At 42.0% G+C, this 15,411-nt stretch overlaps 1 protein-coding gene across 1 annotated transcript in view; it reads right to left on the bottom strand.

Annotated features, from left to right (window-relative positions):
• COL18A1 (collagen type XVIII alpha 1 chain) overlaps positions 1 to 15,411 on the bottom strand; it is a 782,170-nt gene that overhangs the window by 25,305 nt on the left and 741,454 nt on the right. The window contains exon 30 of the mRNA XM_030210084.1: positions 977 to 1,092. Coding sequence (XP_030065944.1) covers positions 977 to 1,092 — 116 coding nt within the window. The remainder of the gene's footprint in view (positions 1 to 976; positions 1,093 to 15,411) is intronic.

Below are 15,411 nucleotides of genomic sequence, written 5' to 3'. Positions count from 1 at the left end.
GCTTACCCTCCCCTCATACTGTTATACATCCTGTTCCTGTTATGTTCATATTAATATATTGCTCTTCACTCTCAATACTATCATAATATTACACTACTCTTGTAAGGTGTTCATTACTAAACTACAAGCCCTACTACTTAAGGCTTGAACATAGGGCTCCCATATTGCCCTGAATTCTTTTTTCCGGTTTAAAGTTCCTCTGGCATCTTTAGCCTCCCACGTTACTAATAAATGCAAACTATTGCGCCAGTGCCAATATGATGGCCTTTCTTTTTGTATCTAGTATTGCATTATACACTGTTTCCCTATTATACATGCTTTATACATAAATTGGCGTTCCAGACGTTAAGATTACTCCTACTTCCTCTATTACCTAGTAAGCAGTGCAGAGGTGTCAAATGAACTGGCTTATTCATTATAAGTTCACAGTATCTTTGTATCCTAGTCCAAAACTTCCTCACATGTGTACATTCCCACTGCATATGTATCAAAGTCGGTTCTGTATGTTCACATTTAGGGCATTTACTTATTGATATCCGCCCCGCATAAAATGCTTGTTTAGGTGTAAAATATGCTCTTGTGATTATTCTATACTGGGTTTCTCTATGTCTAGCACTATGTATGTTATCTTTAATTTCTTTTATGTATGCTAGGATATCTTCATCTCTAATCACCGTTCCCAGTTCAGTGGTCCATCTTTGTGCTACCCCATCGTATTTTTTAGTTGGTGTTGCCTTCATTATTGCTCCATATAGCCCTGTTGTTCTATTATTTTATAAAATATAAACATGAACGCATCAAAATTACAAATTTGTGTATATCTTAGAGCTGGTATAAATTTCTATATGTATTTTCTGAGGGCTAAATTTTAAAATTAGTGTAATCATACCTGTTGTAAAATTCAGGCCACTGTTTATAAACTTATCTGTGTGTTCACTTTTGCACTGATACTTGTACTTAACAATATATAACCTACCAAGCTGCATCTCTCAAGACATCTCTTCCATCAAATGAGTAGATTCGTATCCCAGCCCTGAGCTGACTTTCAGAATTTGAGAACAGAGATTCCCAGTTATCAAAAAGAATCTCATCCTAAAAAGAAAACAAGACAAATTAGACCTAGAATTTTTATTTCTGACTCTTAATCTCCAGCAGTAAGATTTCCATATCTGTTCCAGAACCACAGACCTATATGTCTATATTCAGACTAGAAGTCAAACCAGCCCAGCATTCTGTTTCTGACAGTTGCCAGAGTGAATCCTTTGGAAAAACCCAGCTGATTCAAATAGGGCGCAAGAATTATTTTATAGTCATAATAAGGAAAAAAGTAGGATAAGAGACAGGATACTAAGGATTTAGAATTTTAAACTGAGACATACAAAACAATCAAAAGGGATAGAAAGGAATATGAAAGACACCCTGATATACATAATAGATGTATATTTTTATTTTTTTTTTATAAGATACATCCTGGAAACAAAGACATTCAAATCCACCAGTGACATTCAACTTCCAGCAAAAAAGCTCAATTAATGTTGCTACCACAAAAATATTGCAAGAGCAATAAAAAGCTACAATGAAGCTACACAGTAGTACATTTAAAATGAATTGGAGAAAACATTTCTTCACTCAACGTGTAATTAAACTTTGGAATTTGTTGCCAGAGAATGTAGTAAAAGCAGTTAGCTTAGTGGGATTTAAAAAAGGTTTGGATAGCTTCCTAAAAGAAAAGTCCATAAGCCATTATTAAAATGGATTTGGGGAAAATGTACTGCTTATTTCTTGGATAAGCAGCATAAAATGTATTGTACTGTTTGGTACTTGTGACCTGGATTGGCCACTGTTGGAAACAGCATGCTGGGCTTAATGGACCTTCAGTCTGTCCCAGTATGGCAGTGAGCCATTCTGGTAACTCCCCCTGAGGGGGTCTTTTACAAAGGCACACTAGTTTCTTTAGTGCGCACTAAACGCTACAGACGCCCATAGGAATATATGGGCATCTCTAACATTTAGCATGTGCTAAAAATGCTAGCGTGCCTTTGTAAAAGGGGCCCTCAGTATCTAACAGAATCCATGTTGGTTCACTGAGAGAACTACTGAACCATGTCTGAATTGAGCTTTATTTTATTTCTTGAAAAGCATATCTCATTTCACTTTTCTAAACAATGAATTTGAAAATTGGTTTCAAATCAATTCATCTACAAAATAAATGATCCTCTAGAAAATCATAAAAATATAATACCATACTTAGTCAAAACAATAGTCCACTGAGCTCAGCATCCAGTTTTCCACTGTTGCCAATATGGGTTGCTTTGGAGAAATACCCAGACAGATCCCAATGCCAAGATCAATCCTCTACAATTTATTTGAAGCTACTGGCAGTAAGAGATGGCATTCCCCAAGTAGTTTAATAGCTAATAGTTAGTTTATTTCTTTATTTAAGTATTTATATGCCACCTAGACCTAAGCAGTTTAAAATTTCATTACATGTACTGGAACTGTCCCTAATGGGCTCACTATCTAAGTATATTGTACCTGGGGCAATGGAGGGCTAACTGACTTGTCCAGGGTCACATGGAACTGCAGAGGGAACTGTACCTGGTTCCCCAGATCCGCAACCCACTGCACTAACCATAAGGCTGAGTTCGATTCCCGGCACAGGCAGCTCCTTGTGAATCTGGGCAAGTCACTTAACCCTCCATTGCCCGCCGCACTGAGCCTGCCATGAGTGGGAAAGCACGGGGTACAAATGTAATAAAAATAAAATAAAAAAATAAATAAGGCCACACCTCCAACTCCTGAACCTGTCCTCCAGGGGGACGATATTAACCTCTAGTAAAATATAGCCCTGTACTGTAGCTTAGAGTACTATGAGGGGCATAATCGAAATGGACGTCCTCGCAGAACGTCCTGATCCAGGGGCCCCGTATTTTCGAAACAAGATGGACGTTCATCTTTTGTTTCGATAATACGGTCAGGGACATCCAAATCCTTAAATTTGCTCGTCCCTAGATTTGGTTGTTTCTGATTTTCAGCGATAATCGAAACCGAGGACATCCATCTCAGAAACGATCAAATGCAAGCCATTTGGTCATTGGAGGAGCCAGCATTTTTAGTGCACTGGTCCCCCTGACATGCCAGGACACCAACCGGGCACCCTAGGGGGCACTGCAGTGGACTTCATAAATTGCTCCCAGGTACGTAGCTCCCTTTCTGTGTGTGCTGAGCCTCCCCAAATCCCCCCTAAAACCCACTGCCCACAAATGTACACCGCTAACATAGCCCTTACGGGTGAAGGGGGGCACCTTGATGTGAGTACAGTGGGTTTGTGGTGGGCTCGCTGTTTCCTCCATAAATGTTACAGGTGGGGGAGGGGATGGGGTTGGGTACGCCTGCCTGAAGTGTACTGCACCCACTACTGCCCCAGAGACCTGAGGCTGGCAATCAATACTTTGAAAGATGTTTTTTGAGGATGGGAGGGGCTTAGTGACCACTGGGGGAGTAATGGGAGGTCATCTCCGATTCTCTCCGGTGGTCATTTGGTCAGTTTGGGCACCTTTTTCTGCCTTGGCCGACATGCAAGATGGCCGACAGGTAAGGAGCTCAGGTAAAGAGCTCCCGAGGTCTAAAGGAAAAGATCTACCTGGACCATCCAACGCCGTTCACAATCGTTCACAACCAGACTGGAATGGACTGGAGCTGAACTGGGGCCGGTCCGACGCCAATCGGGGAGCTGCAGGACCACGAACTGAGCCCCAACACGGATGAACTAAACCGAGGTGACCAGTCTCCTGTTCGCCACAAGGCCACAACGCACCCCGGCTGGCCGACCAGGTCCACACAATCGTTCACAACCGGACCGGAGCTGAACCGAGGCCGATCTGACGCCATTCGAGGAACTGCAGGACCACGGACTGAGCCCCCGCCAACATGGGTGAACTAAACCGAGGTGACCAGTCTCTTGTTCGCCACGAGGCCACAACGCTCCCTGACTGGCTGACCAGGTCCACCTGGGCACAACAAAACCTGCCTGGATCAATCCGAACTACCCGGGCCGAGCTGGAACCGGAGAGGTGTTAAACCGGAGCCGACCGACGACTCCACAGACCAGGTCAAACCACAGCGCTCCAGGGCGAATGAGCGAGAGGACCAGAGACTGACGACGGACCAAGCTGGGCGAACACTGGGGCTCTAGGGCCACGAGGCAGTAGAACCCGGAACGGGAACTACCCTAGTCCAGAGGAGACCAAGACTTACTGCCCAGCTTGACAGCAGAACCAGTGCGCCGACCGAAAGCAGCGGAAGGCTGCGAGAGACGACAGAGCACAGGCACCCAGCTCTGCCAGCTGAGACTCCCCAATGGGAACCACACCAGAACCTCTGCGGACGAATAGAGAGTGGACGGTGAGTGACTGGCGCGGAGTTATATCCCGCTTCCCGCTAACAGAGGCCGCAAAACTGGACAGACCACTGATATAGGGAGGTAAAAAGACTCACTTTCACTCCTATCCAGCAAACCCAGGCAATAGCCATAGGCTTATACACTTTATATGATAGAATTGGATGATGGCTGCTGAGGAGTGGAGGTAGAGGATAACCAAGTTGGTTTCACAGCCAACAATGACCAGATAGACTCACTTCCACTCTTGGCTATAAAACCCTGCAGCAGATCATAGGCTTGCATACTTTGTTTGTGTGTACCGGATGACGACGGCGCAGGATAAGGGAAACTAAAACAAGCCGAATGGCTTCCCTGCCTACAGTGAACTGAACTGTTTAACTACATAATAAGCATTTCACAACATAATTTTGCATATAAACTTGTATTTAAATGCCTTTAAATGTTTATTAGGTTTTTCCATAGCATTTTATTGAAGCAAGATTGTAATGCCTTAAACTGCTTATTAAGCATCTCATAATACTATAACATGACTAAATACTATAACATGCTAAATACCTTCTAATTGGTTAGTAAGCATCTCATAGTCTTATACTGCATCTTGAACTCTAATCTTCCAAACCCTCCCTAAACAACTAACACTGATATGAACCCCAGCAAATTAATATACCTAATTACCTACTATCTTTCCCTAACCCACTATGCAACCAAAAACCCTAACATAGGCAATACTAATCCTACAACTCTCAAACCATGCACACAACATACACACAAACATGCCTATCCAAAAAATTAAACAATGGCACGAAAAATCTATCAGCCATGGTCACCACCAACAGAAAGGAACGAAAGGACACAACAAACTCACACATCAAGAAGACAGACAGCTGATAAAAATTAACAGTACCTCAAACTTAACACCACCAACATATATAAATAGGATACATCAATGCCAGATCGGCAGTCAATAAAACCATGACACTGACCGACTGGATTACAACTGACCACCTCGACCTCCTACGTATTAGCGAAACCTGGATCCATGAACCTAAAGATCCAATAATTTTAGAACTCTGTCCTCCAGGATACAAAATTACCCACTGGACAAGAGAAGGCATAGCAATAATCTATAAATCTCAATTCACAGTCACAATAGCAGAATCTATTCTTCCCCAACTCGAAACAGCCTCAATCAGAATCAACCACTCCAACTTACGTGATCACCTGAACCTAATCTTATTTTACAGACCCCCGGGCAATTGGCAAGATTCACAATCGCACTTCGTGGATTTCATATCGAATACTTGTGTTTCCGCCCAGAACCTTCTCATAACAGGAGACATCAACCTCCACCTTGAAGATACTAATTCAAGCAATGTACACGAATGCAAAGACTTCTTCCAACTATGGGAGCTCCACTGGCCAAACACACAACCCACCCATAACAAAGGACATATACTAGACATCATCACCCACAAATTCTCATCAGAATCAAACCTCACACTAATAGACACAAAATGGACAGCCAAGCCATGGTCCGACCATTACAGTACAAACCTTTCCCTTCACTGGAGAACAAAAAAGATACAACAAAAACAAAAACAACAAACCTACACTACGAGAGGCAAAATAGACCCACTAATATTCTGGCAACAACTATATACCGACGAATGGACAACACCTACAGACTCACCCCAATTTCTTCAAGAATGGGAGAACAGATGCAGAACAATATTAGACAATATAGCACCACTTCAAACCAGAATCTCACACAGAAAGAACTCAATTCCATGGTTTAACGAAGAATTGAAAGAATTAAAAACACAGGTCAGAAGATTAGAAAGAGCATGGAACAAGAAAAAAACGAAAACGCACTAAAGACTGGAAACAACTACAAAGAAAATACAAATACACTATCAGACAAACTAAAATGACATATTACAAAACCAAAATAGGGCCAAACTACAAGGACACACACAAACTCATCACACTTGTAAACCACCTCCTAAATACTACTATGGTCACCTCTTACAACACAGATACCCCACCAGCAACCAATCTTGCAAATTACTTCAAGGAAAAAATTATAAAGCTCCGACTCATGATACCCACCAATAAAACAAATTACACAAATATCCTTGACCCAAAACCCGGGGAATACCCAGCAGATCGATCATGGACCAACTTCGACACACTTTCATCAAATGAAATCTCACATTGGCTCGGAAAATATGCCAAATCGCAATGTCAATTAGACATCTGCCCTAACAGTCTAATAAGATCAGCACCCAAACAATTCAAAATAGACATCATGAACCACGTAAATCACAGACTTCAAAATGGGCTCTTTCCCACAGACAAAGGAAATATCCTACTTACTCCGCTACCGAAAGATGCTAAAAAAAGCACAATGGACCTACCAACTATCGACCAGTAGCATCTATCCCACTCATAACCAAACTCATGGAAGGCATAGTAACGAAACAACTTACTGAATACCTAAATAAACATTCAATTCTCCATGAGTCTCAATCAGGATTTCGGTCAAATCACAGCACCGAAATTGTTCTAGTGTCTGCAATGAATTCATTTAAACAAGCAAAGGGCAACAACATACTCCTCTTACAATTCGACATGTCCAGTGCCTTTGACATGGTTGACCATGAAATACTATTACATATACTAGAATACTTCGGAATAGGAGGCACAGTTCTCAAATGGTTCAAAGGATGCCTGACCACGAGATCATATCAAGTAACAACGAACGTGGACAGATCACCCCCATGGACACCTGAATGTGGAGTACCCCAAGGATCCCTCCTCTCACCAACCTTATTCAACCTGATGATGATACCTTTGGCTAAACTTCTAGCCAATCAAAACCTCAACCCCTACATATATGCAGATGACGTCACGATCTACATCCCATTCAGACACGATCTAAATGAAATCACCAACGAGATCAACCAAAGCCTCCAAATAATGCACACCTGGGCAGATGCATTCCAGCTGAAACTTAATGCAGAAAAAACACAATGTCTTGTTCTCACCTCACAACATAACACAAAAAACTTCTCCACCATAACCACACCATACTGTTCTCTGCCTGTTTCTCAAAACTTGAAAATCCTAGGAGTCACCATTGATCGAAACCTTACTCTCGATACCCACGTGAAAAACATGACGAAAAAGATGTTCCATTCCATGTGGAAACTCAAAAGAGTAAAACCTTTCTTCCCAAGATACATATTCCGTACCCTGGTACAGTCAATGGTAATAAGTCATCTTGATTACTGCAATGCACTGTACGCAGGCTGCAAAGAGCAGAACATCAAGAAACTCCAAACTGCCCAGAATACTGCTGCCAGACTCATATTTGGAAAAACTAAATATGAAAATGCAAAACCCTTAAGAGAGAAACTTCACTGGCTCCCACTTAAGTAACATATTGCATTCAAGATCTGTACGATGGTACACAAAATCATCCACGCAGATGCCCCAATCTACATGCTAAACCTCATGGACCTACCTCCCAGAAATGCCACAAAATCATCTCGCAAATTTCTCAACCTGCACTTCCCCAGCTGCAAAGGACTAAAATACAAGCTGATGCATGCTACCACCTTCTCTTACATGAGCACGAAGTTATGGAACGTACTACCTAGAAACCTGAAAACAATCAACGAAACAACTATCTTTCGCAAATCCCTCAAGACATATTTCTTCAACAAAGCCTACAATGAAAACCCAGAACCTCACTAATCCACTTCTGAAAACCCACCTTCTACTATACCTAATAAATTCCTTCCTTCTTCTCTCTACTTTCTTCCCTTAATTAATCTCTGCACAATAATAACTGTACCTGACATCCAGGATTAACTGTGTTAACAAAACTATGTAAGCCACATTGAGCCTGCAAATAGGTGGGATAATGTGGGATACAAATGCAATAAATAAATAAAATAAATAAAAGAAAAACACGACCAGGTAAAGTCGTCCAAGTGGAAGTGAGTCTATCTGGTCATTGTTGGCTGTGAAGCCAACTTGGTTATCCTCTACCTCCACTCCTCAGCAGCCGTCATCCAATTCTATCATATAAAGTGTATAAGCCTATGGCTGTTGCCTGGGTTTGCTGGATAGGAGTGAAAGTGAGTCTTTTTACCTCCCTATATCAGTGGTCTGTCCAGTTTCGCGGGCTCTGTTAGAAAAGTAAATAAAAGTAAGAAGAAAAGAAGTTTGTTTTAGTTCTCAAAAGAAGCAGCTGAAAAGGAAGGAAAAAAGAGATTAGCCTTCATAAAATACAAGAGATTGTAGAAAGAGGAAGACAGGAAACAATACCTAGAAAGGCCAAGAAAAACTAGTAAAGTAGTAAGGAAAGCAAAATTGAAAATGGAAGGAAAAATAGCCAATACGGTAAAATAGAGGAATAAGACTTTTAGAGATATGATAGTAATTAGGAGGAAGTGCAGAAATGGCATTGTAAGGCTAAAGGGTGAAGGGAGGAATATGTAGAAGTGATAAGGATAAAGCAGAATTGATTAACAAGTATTTCTGATCTGCGATCACAGAGGAAGAGTTGGGAGTACGACTGCACAACACAAATGTAAATAGAAACAGAAGTGTGATAGATTTTGAATGATTTCAGAAGACTGTTTATGAGGAGCTAGATAAACTACTACTACTACTACTATTTAGCATTTCTATAGCGCTACAAAGCGTACGCAGCGCTGCACAAACTAAAGGTAGACAAAGCAATGGGGCTGGATGGGCTACATCTGTAAGTATTGAAGGACATTAGGAGAGTTTTGGTGGCTCTTTTGACCTTTTCAATGCTTTTTAAGATTCTGAAGTAATCCCGGAGATCTAGAGAAGGGTGGATGTGGTCTCTCACCATAAAAGCATAAGTAAGGAGCAGACTGGGACCTACAGGCTGGTTAGTCTGACCTCTGTGGCAAGTAAATTGATGTAAATACTTCTAAAACAGAGTACAGTGGTGTTTCTGTTTTATAGGTCCTTAGAAAAAAATTTCCTTTACCCTAATCCTGGTGGTAGGGGCTTGAATATGTACCCCGTTCTGTGGATTTGCAGAAAAGAAAAATCTCTGCCCAGATCCTGATAGTAGGGTTTTGAATATGTATTCTCCTGTTCTGTGGAGCTACAGAAGAACATCTTTTTGCCCCTGGCCTGGTCGAGATTTGGGTATATACTTCCTGTTCAGAGGTAAAGTTCAAATATCTGAACTGAGAAGAGCCAGTCATGCAGTTTAAAATGACAAATCCATCTGGTCACTTGAAGTCAAAACTTTAGAGGGGCATAGAAGCAAAATATAAGAAGAGAGCAGGAAGTAAAGGCTGCAAAACTCCAGAACATTTTTTTTTCAGAAACACTGTAAGGAGACAGTAATCAGGAGGGTGATTAGGAACAAGACCACGAACAAAAAAAATTCACAAAATATTACCTCTGCCTCTTAAGATTTTTCTGCACTAAAAAGGGACCCACATTCAGATATTAATAAGAAGGATCAACTCAATCAAGTGGTCTGCTATGTATCTGCTGAGACTGATATCAATGGGTGAGTATCTGAGCATAAAGCTCAATGTGTCCTTTTTGGGCTTTCTGCAAGTGGAAGATTAGTCCACTGCTGGTTTAATGCACAACACTGTGAACACTATTGAAAGTAATAGACTGGACACCTCAAAACCACAAAATATGACTGGCTTGTATACTGGTGTCCAAGCTAGAATTGTAAACCAACAACCAGAGCTATATATGTATATTGAGCTGCCCACAATCTCAATTTAGTCCTGCAAGTTGCTTTATCATCTGTCTGAGAAGTGAAAAATGTCTTTGGGGTTGTAGAACATTTCTACAACTTCTTTGCACACAGTATTAAACAATGGCATTTACTCTCCCTATGTATGACATCTCAGTCCAAAATTATGCTGAAGGCATTGTGTGTAACAAGATGTTCATCACGATATGAGTATCTTGTGTCCATTTGCTTCTGCTTCAGAGATATCTATAAGGTGCTCACTGCAATAACTCTCCTAGGCAAGAAGGATGAGATACCAGAAACTAGAGCTCTGAAATCTCAAATGAAAAAGCTCCACTTTGCCTTTCTGGTTGTACTGTTCATGAAAATGTTGGAGCCTATCAACAGCATTTCATAGAAACAAACATAGAAAAATGTAGGCAGATAAAGATCATATGACCTATGCAATCTGCCCATCCATGCCATCTACTCCCCCTATCACACCCTTAGAGATCTTGTGTACTTGTCCAGAGCACTCTTGAATGAAAGTAGAAGATATCTATCACCTAAAAGCAGCAGGGCACAGAAAATTGTCCATCACCAGAAGCATTTATTCACCACATAAATAGAACACATTAAAAGACTGTCAGCCCTGTTTCGCCCACTTCTGGGCTATGTCAGGGGCTAGTTAATAACTGTTAATAAATACATAAACACAAATTACTAAAACCATAAAAACATACAATAATAATTAAAACCAATGACAGTAGACAGTAGAGAGGCTCCGGTCTCAGAAGCAGGAAGTCACAGTAGAGAGGCTCTGGTCTCAGAAGCAGGAAGTCACAGTAGAGAGGCTCTGGTCTCAGAAGCAGGAACACTGGAACAGCTCAGCAGGAGAACACTGACAAAAGTCAATGGAAAGACACAATCCTCCTAAATGCGGAGCGTTGCCAAAGCCTCAAGTGCTCCGAGCAACCAGAAATTAAAGGGACACACTGAAACATCAGGAAGCGCGGGTGTGGGGAACGGCACCAACATCAGGATGCACGAAAGGCGGAGGCCCACCCCCGAGACGCGCCGCGGGAGTTGTACCACATCACACCTCTAGGCGTGGGAACACGAAGTTTCCATCCACCGCCGGACGCCCCCCCCCCCCCGAAGTGCTTCCAGGTGAGGGGCGCGACAGTATCCCCCTCCTAAAGACTCTTTTCCGGAGTCAGCGTTGGGGTCCAGGTTTCCTAGGGAAATGTGTGTGAAATTCGCAAAGTAGAATTGGCGCATGGACCAAATTACCTGGCTCTCATGAATTGTCCTCGGGTCCGTAGCCTTTCAAGACAATCAGATAATACCCCGTTTGTTCTCCTGCTGAGCTGTTCCAGTGTTCCTGCTTCTGAGACCGGAGCCTCTCTACTGTGACTTCCTGCTTCTGAGACCTGAGCCTCTCTACTGTGAGTGCCTGCTTCTGAGGCTGGAGCCTCTCTACTGTGAGTGCCTGCTTCTGAGGCCGGAGCCTACCTACTGTGAGTGCCTGCTTCTGAGGCCGGAGCTTCTCTACTGTGAGTGCCTGCTTCTGAGACTGGAGCTTCTCTACTGTGAGTTCCTGCTTCTGAGACTGGAGCTTCTCTACTGTGAGTTCCTGCTTCTGTGACTGGAGCTTCTCTACTGTGAGTTCCTGCTTCTGTGACTGGAGCTTCTCTATTGTGAGTTCCTACTTCTGTGACCGAGTTCTTGCGTGCTGTGCTTCGCGCCTTTCTCTTTCTGGCCTGCCCTCTGGTGATCTGTCCGACCTGTATGTCTCTACTTGACTTTCCTTCCCTGGTGGTAGACAAGTCCCACTGGCCGCCTGCACCTGGGGGCTCAATGCCCGGAGTTTGTTGGCTGTCCTTAGTCCTCTTGGGCTAAGACTTTGAACTCACACCTTCTCAGTCTACAGGCAGTTCCTACCAGACCACAATGGATATATAGTTTTTAACATTCTGTATATATATGTAAGGAAGTCTCTTAAGTGCTACTGTCATTAGTTTGAATTATTTGTATGTTTTTATAATTTTACTAATTTATTAACAGTTATTAACTAGTCCCTGACGCAACCCAGAAGTGGGCGAAACATGGCCAAATTAGGCTTTTAATGTGTTCTGTTTCTGTGGTGAATAAATGCTTTTGGTGATGGACAATTTTCTGTGCCCTACTGCTTTTTGGTGATATATCTTCTACTGATCTGCTTTCGTTCTGGATTTTGTGGATCATCTGCCTTGCTGTTTTCTAGGGTCTAAGTCTCTTGAATTCAGATACTATTTTCTTCTCCACCACTTCCACTGGGAGGCTGTTTCACAAATTCACCACCCTTTCTAATGAAGAAGTATTTCCTCAGGTTACTTCTGAATTTATTCTCTTTCACCTTCATCCTCTGCTCCCTTGTTCCAGAGCTTCCTTTCAACTGAAAGAGACTCATCTCCTGTGCATTTATGTTGCATAGGTATTTAAATGCATCTATCATATCTCCCACTCCCGCCTTTCTTCCAAAGTATACATATTGAGATTTTTAAGTCTGTCCACATATACTTTATAACAAAGACCACTGACCATTTTAGTAGCCACCTTCTGGACCAACTCTATCCTGTTTACATCTTTTTAAAGGTGCGATCTCCGGAACTGTACATAATATTCTAAATGAGGTCTTATACAAGGGCATCATCACCTCCTTTTCCCTACTGGCCATTCCTCTCCCTATGCACCCAAGCATCCTTCTTGCTTTCATCATCACCTTTTCTGTTTGGCCACCTTAAGATTACTACACACAATCACAACCAAGTCCCACTCCTCTTTTATGCACAAGTTCTTCACCCCTAAAACTGTACCATTCCATCAGGTTTTTGCAGCCCAAATGCATGACCCTGCGTTTTTTTTTTAGCATTAAATCTTAGCTGTCAAATTCCAGACCATTCCTCTAGCTTCACTAAGTCCTTCTTCATGTTATCCACACCATCAGGAGTGTCTATCCTATTGCAGATTTTGGTATCATCTGCAAAGAGCCATACCTTACCAGACAGCCATTCAGCAATATCGCTTACAAAAATGTTAAAAAGAATCAGCCCAAGAACTGAACCTTGCAGCACACCACTGGTAATATCCTTTTCCTCAGAATGAGCTCCATTTACCACTACCCTCTGTTGCCTTCTACTCAACCAGCTCCCAACCCATACCCTCTGTCACCTTCCACTCAATGAGCTCCCAACCCACAGTCACTTCAGGGCCATACCGAGAGCACTCAGTTTATTAGTCGTCTATGTGTAACAGTGTCACAGGCTTTGCAAAAAACTAAATATACCATATCTAAGCACTCTTCCTCAATCCAACTCTCTGATCACCCAGTCAAAGAAATTAATCAGATTTGTCTGACAAGACCTGCATCTACTGAAACCATATTGCCGTGGGTCCTGTAATCCATTGGATTCTAAAAACTTTACTATTCTCTGTTTTAAAAGCATTTTCATTAATTTAAAATTAATTGCAGATTTGCTGCAATGACCACAAACTAACCTAAGCAAACTGTAAGCCACTTGTTGTATATGTGAGTTAGGCAGCTGCCTAGTCACTGCCCAAGATGGTGAGAGAAGGAGCACATAAAGAATTTATTTGGTGGAACCAGGGCCAGGGCCAACCTTAAGACTGGAGGGTTGGGCAGCAAGGCATCAGACTACACTATGAAGTAACTTAAAATAAACTAGAACATTACCACCTGGGTGGTAAGGCTGAATGTCCCGAGATCCCCCTTATTCCTTTCACTTGAAATTCTATGGGGTAAGAAGGGTCCCCACACCTCACTATAGCAAGCCGGGGCCAGATTTTGGACCTGTAACTTGCCCCAGCCTCTGAATTATTGCTCTTGCATGTGCTGCTAATGTCTAACTGGTTGGGTATAGACAGGCTGATTCTCTCTTTTCTCTCTCATCAGGGCCAGCTGCAGGTATTGAAGTGGAGGAGTGGCCTAGTGGTTAGGGTGGTGGACTTTGGTCCTGGGGAACTGAGGAACTGAGTTCGATTCCCGGCACAGGCAGCTCCTTGTGACTCTGAGCAAGTCACTTAACCCTCCATTGCCTACCGCATTGAGCCTGCCATGAGTGGGAAAGTGCGGGGTACAAATGTAACAAAAAAAATAAATAAATAAAATATTGGTATGTGTAGAAAAAGGTTCCAAAGACAAATTTTGGTGGCAAAGTCAGAGTCTAAATCTTCAGGGAAGTATACTACTGTCACTAGCAATACCCCTTCAGAAGTTCCAACTCCTCCCTGCTTCTAGGCTCCCTTACAGAAACTACCAGAAACTGCTCTAATCCTCTAGCAAGATCTGGTGTCAGAAGATCTGAGTACCTCATGCACTAGAACAAGTGCAACAGTACGTCAGAAGTGCAGCCTAGATATTCTAGGTCTGCAGATGGCTAACCCCCTCCCCAAAACAAAGCCACCAACCAATTACTCTTATTAGCTGGCAGAAAAGAAGACTGCCAGCCGCCAGCTAGATACAAACACTGATACACTGTTAGGAACAGCAAGGGGAAAAATATATACAGCCATATACTGTACATTTTCCCTTACTGTTACAGAAGTTAGTGCTTCTTGAGACCTTTTATAATAATTTTAAGAGATGAGAAACCAATACAACAACATGCATTATAGTGCTGTAGAAATGGCCCAGTCTTGGGATGTATTACAAGAATTTCAAGACCAGTGTTTAACAAAGGTGAAGAGGTTTCCAGATGACCTATGTAAAGATCAAAGCAGAACATTGGCAGAGTACCAATTCAGAGTGAATGTGTTCTTTGCAGTACTGGACATAGCAATCTCTGAAATCAAGCATACATTTACTGGAATGAAAGCGGTAGTTTATACAATTAATGCTCTGCAGCCATCAACCCTGAAATTAGCAACTGATTTCAGCTCGAGAAATTCTAGTAAAGGAATATGTGATAGTGACCAGTTAAGACACTCTTTCAGGACAATTAATCTCATTCAGATCACTAATGAAAAAACAATCATCGAAACAGGAGATCATCGTATTTTACTTATTTGAACATTTGTACACTGCCAAATCCTCGAGAGATATTAAGGTGGTTTACAAAATATCAGAAGGTCAAATGGAATACAATGCAAAGACATAAAGGCAATAAAAGGAGGGGAAGTATAGCACGACAAAGTAAAACCTAGATATACTGAACCAAAACACATACAAGTAACAGGATCTATAAGGAAACTGGAATAT

The sequence above is a fragment of the Microcaecilia unicolor genome, chromosome 7, assembly GCF_901765095.1.
Source record: "Microcaecilia unicolor chromosome 7, aMicUni1.1, whole genome shotgun sequence".
In the NCBI taxonomy this organism is placed as follows: Eukaryota; Metazoa; Chordata; class Amphibia; order Gymnophiona; family Siphonopidae; genus Microcaecilia; species Microcaecilia unicolor.
This window is presented reverse-complemented; position numbering and strand designations above follow the sequence as displayed.